Below are 4,828 nucleotides of genomic sequence, written 5' to 3'. Positions count from 1 at the left end.
GTGTATGTCTGAAGAGTGTTAAAACTGTTGTGGTGTATACCTGAAGAGTGTTAAAACTGTTGTGGTGTATTGCTAAAGAATATTAAAACTGTTTTGGTGTATGTCTGAAGAGTATTAAAACTGTTATTGTGTATACCTGAAGAGTGTTAAAACTGTTGTGGTGTATTGCTAAAGAATATTAAAACTGTTTTGGTGTATGTCTGAAGAGTATTAAAACTGTTATTGTGTATACCTGAAGAGTATTAAAAGTGTTATCATGTGTACCTGAAGAGTATTAAAACTGTTATTGTGTATACCTGAAGAGTATTAAAAGTGGTATCATGTGTACCTGAAGAATATTAACACTCTTAATACCACTTTACGTTTTACTTTCATGATTGATATTGTGGATTTAAATTATTAAACAGATAGAATTCTATATATCTGTGTATAACAGAACCCTATTTACCACTTACTATTAGTAGATATGTATATATATAATTCACTTATAACTGGACAATGGTATACGATGAAATTGTACTTGCATAATCTCGGGTACTACGTCACATAAGTGTGCAAATGAAGTGAACTTTGTGGAAAACAAAACAAATTGAAGATCTGAATAATACGTTTGTTTTTACATTTTTATCTTCTTACTAATTTAGTAATCGCCAGCTATATAATTCCTTCCACTCGCCTCTCTCTGTACGCTGTCTTTGTGCACATAGAGTCTTGGAACACTGCCACAAAATATGGTGCTTGTGTTGTCTTGAGCTTAAAATCATTACTTGTATGTTTCTCTGTTATTATATTTTTTAGATAAGCATTAATGTTTACTTGTATGAACTGCAGTTTCAGGTTATTCCTGTTAAATAATTCAAGATTGAAAATACTATTTGAGTAGATTATCTATAAAAAGCTAAGGGTGGATTTCCATATATTTTATTAGCTACTTACACGTATTTTAATTTTGTGTTTCTGCAGGTGGTGTGACTTCAAAAGGATTGTGACTATTTCCAATATATATTGGATAGTATCTCATTAAAAAAAAATTCAAGAGACTACAGATGTCAGTGTACATGCGTTAGATGATTCTGCGCACCAATTAGAAGATATTTCACACCATTACGCCTATCAAAAAAAGTAAAATAAACAAGGAAAAAAAACTGGAGTTCTGTAGAAGAGCTTGGAGGAACGAGAGGCCAGGTGACTTCAGTGTCACAATGGTCTCCAGTGAAGCATATACTTATCTCTCGTCTGTAAAATGGGGTAGTGAAGGCTATTATCTCAAAGAATTCACTCAAAAATTCACACTTCCCCAAGTGGCGAAGATTATCAAGGGACAATATCTTAATCTCGGGGTTCCCACTCTCCCCTCTCCCTCACCTAATAACGTCGTGTTTCTTGCGTCTGGTGGAAAAAGAATCAAAATGGCCGCTCAGTGTGTGAAATTTAAAGAAAATCGGCGAGTAATATTGGTGGGTCCGAAACTAGCTATTCCGGACAACTATGACGGATGGTTTGAGATCTTGTCCGAGGATGGCCGACCAATGAGGTGCATAGAAAGTGTGGCGGAAATGTCCAAGCGTTTTCCTTCCTCTTGTCTGGTTAGAGAAAACATTAAAGTATTTGTATCGAAAATTGATGACCCCGAAAATGTCAGTGATAAAACGCGAAGTCTTCAGGCTGGGGAAACGATACATCTTGTCGATGAGATATTGGCCGCACCTGTTAGGGGCAAAGCCCCTGGACGCTTTTTGCGTTGTCTAACTGACCGAAATGACACTGTATATCTTAGTCATGAACAACGTGGTAAGTTCAGTCCAATGGCTGGTGAAGATAACATTTCTGGTGTTCACACTATTAAAACCATACTAAGTAAACGCTTACCATTAATGGTGCGATTAGTCCACGGTAAGCCCCCTACTGGTCTGAAGTCGAGTTTCACTTTCCTGCCTGAAATGCGCCTCTACTCTCTTTTCGAGGAGGAATGTATTATGGCTCTCCCGCTACTAAAAGATTCAGCTATAGTACCGTTACCTCTGACAGCCCCTTTGAAACTTCAATCTCCTAGAAATGTCGAAACTCTCGTGAATCTTCGTGAATACACGATACTCAACGAGAAGTGCAACAAGATAATACAAGAAGTTTCAGATAAGATCCAAGTATTTGATATTTCCATGAGTAAAGAACTGCGAAGCAAAACCAAAACCAGCTATCACTATCCTAACAGAATTCAGAACCATTTCCATCTTAAACAAGGCCGACAAGCTTCCCTGGTGAGACGGAGCCTGTCAGACCCACAGGGACAAGGAAAGGGGAAAACAATCGTGACTTTAGAGAGAGGACTTTCTGCACCGGGTGCAAGTACGGATCTTCGAATTGCTGAAGGTGAATCCAAGGAGGAATTGGTCATTGACGATTACGACGAAATCGATCAAATTTACGATTATGTACGTGGATTGATTCCACTTCCAGAAAAGATAAAAAGAGATTTCTCAGCCAATGATAAATCTTCAAGTCCAGAAAATTCGGCCGCTTCCAGGTTTCCTACTTCCCCAGTCTCGCCTGTTCCAACTTCTCCCTTAGTTTCTACTACAAACGAGACTTCTACAACGGAAGGAGACAAAGTGAAGCCGGAACCACCACCTGTCGAGACTATTCCTGCCAGAAAAATGTCAACCAGTACAGAGCCCTGCTACTCTTCTGGTCAGAAGATTACTGTTAGTATCGTTCAAAAACCATCTTTTAGACCCAAGGGAGGTTCTTTAAAGGACAACGATGGAGCCGACGTTCATTTCACGACTGACCACACATACGAAAAACTGGATAAAAGAAAAGAAGACCCCAAATGTACTTACACTAAAAGTAATCACAATATTAAAGCTTCTAGTGACCGGACGTTTTATATACCTAGTGGACACCATCCTTGTCAAAACAATAAGTTTTTCATCAAGAATGCTCCTCAACAGAGGCAGGCTCATAGTACCAGGATCTTTAAAAATTTCAAGAGTTCTCAGACTCACAGTACCAGGATCTTTAAACATTCCAAGAGCTCTCCAGTAAAAGTATCAGTTCCTTTTCAAAGAACCTCTCGCGCCAAAACATGCCGCTCCAACAAGTCAATCACAACGTCGCCTCTCTTCAACATCCGCTACAAATCACTTACTAACCTAGCTCCCAAGTTCAACAACACTCTTGAATCTAGCAACTCTGTTGACCAAACCTCCTCGGGCTCTGGCTTGAAAGAACTTGCAAAAGACACCAAAGGACAGAATAAGAAACTTCCTAGACCGAAATCATTAACAAATCTTTTCTGGGAATCCAGCCGAGTAGATAATTACAACAATTATAACTTGGTGCAAAATGAAATAAACAGGAAAGCAGATAATACTAAATATTTATTTTCACACGAACTCTCATCGTCTAAATTAATCAATGGTGGTCCAAATAAACGCATCGGGACTCTTTATCTCTAAGAGTTGTATTATTTAGATGGATTGATGAATTATTCTATGGTACCAGGAGAATGTAATCTTATCCTACTGGACAAGGTATATACTATATAAGAAAGAAAATCAGCGAAAGGAAACCAAAAATGATAAGTTTCAAATATCAAGTTGTCATCATATTACAATAATCATGGAAGAAAATTGAATAATGGATACTAATAACAGTAACTATCAAAACATACGCGGTGCAAAACTTTGAATAACATCAACTTAAGTCATAGTTTAAAAAATTAGCCATTTATTTTTGTCATTTATAAGTTTCTATATTAAGTGATTTCACAAAACTATGTTATTTTAATGGAATGTAAGCGTATAGAAAGAGTAATTGTGCCATGTGTAAGCTGATTCTAGTTGGTTTATGTTCGAATTTTGCTGCTCAAGAAAACAAGTCAATAAGAGACACGTGATGAGTCACTATCATTCTAAAACATATAGAAACTTATGTGATAATAGTCATATACACTGGTGTAAATAAAATTATATAAATATGTGTTTTTAAGTTTAAACACTGGAGAAGTTTTAAGGAAGTATAATCATTGATCCTGTTTTAGTTTCCTTATTTAGCTTCTATTTGTTGGGTGTACCAGAGAAAGTTTCGCTATTTTGGTTTGGTTGCTCTTTTTTTTTTTGCTACGTATTATTATTACATTGATTCCTGTTTTATCAATAAAATTGTTAGAAATTATGAGTGCTATCTGTTCTTTATTCTCAGGTTATAAAAACATAAAGAAAACTTGATATTAGTCCATTAAGATAATCAACTTTCACTATTTTGATTATACACACATCCGTTTTCCCTCCTAATCTCGAAGGGAAGTAGCACAAACATTCTCGTTCGTAATCCTAACTGCTGACTTGTATAAATATACTTATTCATAATCCTTACTGGAAGCTTTCATGAACATGTTCATTCATAATCCTCATTAAAGACTTACATAAACATTCTCGTTCATAATCCACATTGGAGACTTGCATAAACATATTCATAATCCTTTTTAGAAACTTTCGTAAACATGCTCATTTATAATCCGCATTGCAGACTTGTATAAACCTACTCGTCCATAATCCTCAGCGGAGACTTGAATAACTACTTAACGTAAACATACTCGTAAATCTGTATTATTGCACATTTACGGAAAATATTAGAGATGGATAAAATAATACAGCTGAAGGGAATGTTACACAAGCAAACATTTTCGACTCGTAAACTATGGAGGTATGCTAATTATTTAAACATGTAACACCGCTTTTAACGCCATTCTTAACATTGGTGTTGTTATTAATTAGGAGAATCCTGCATATTTTGAAGAAGTAGTGAATAATTCATATTTAGTTTT

At 36.0% G+C, this 4,828-nt stretch overlaps 1 protein-coding gene across 1 annotated transcript; it reads left to right on the top strand.

The window, feature by feature from the left end:
- The first annotated feature begins 963 nt into the window (after positions 1 to 963).
- Positions 964 to 4,114, top strand: LOC106462037. The gene has a single exon (XM_013921908.2). The coding sequence runs from the start codon at positions 1,203 to 1,205 to the stop codon at positions 3,456 to 3,458; it is 2,256 nt and encodes a 751-aa protein (XP_013777362.1). The 5' UTR covers positions 964 to 1,202; the 3' UTR covers positions 3,459 to 4,114.
- The last annotated feature ends 714 nt before the right edge of the window (positions 4,115 to 4,828 follow it).

This window comes from Limulus polyphemus, unplaced genomic scaffold, assembly GCF_000517525.1.
Source record: "Limulus polyphemus unplaced genomic scaffold, Limulus_polyphemus-2.1.2 Scaffold1079, whole genome shotgun sequence".
NCBI classification, from domain to species: domain Eukaryota; kingdom Metazoa; phylum Arthropoda; class Merostomata; order Xiphosura; family Limulidae; genus Limulus; species Limulus polyphemus.
This window is presented reverse-complemented; position numbering and strand designations above follow the sequence as displayed.

What these genes read in the sequence shown, in the direction of transcription:
- LOC106462037 (XM_013921908.2), top strand. Translation starts at nt 1,203, where the DNA reads ATGGTCTCCAGTGAAGCATATACTTATCTCTCGTCTGTAAAATGGGGT.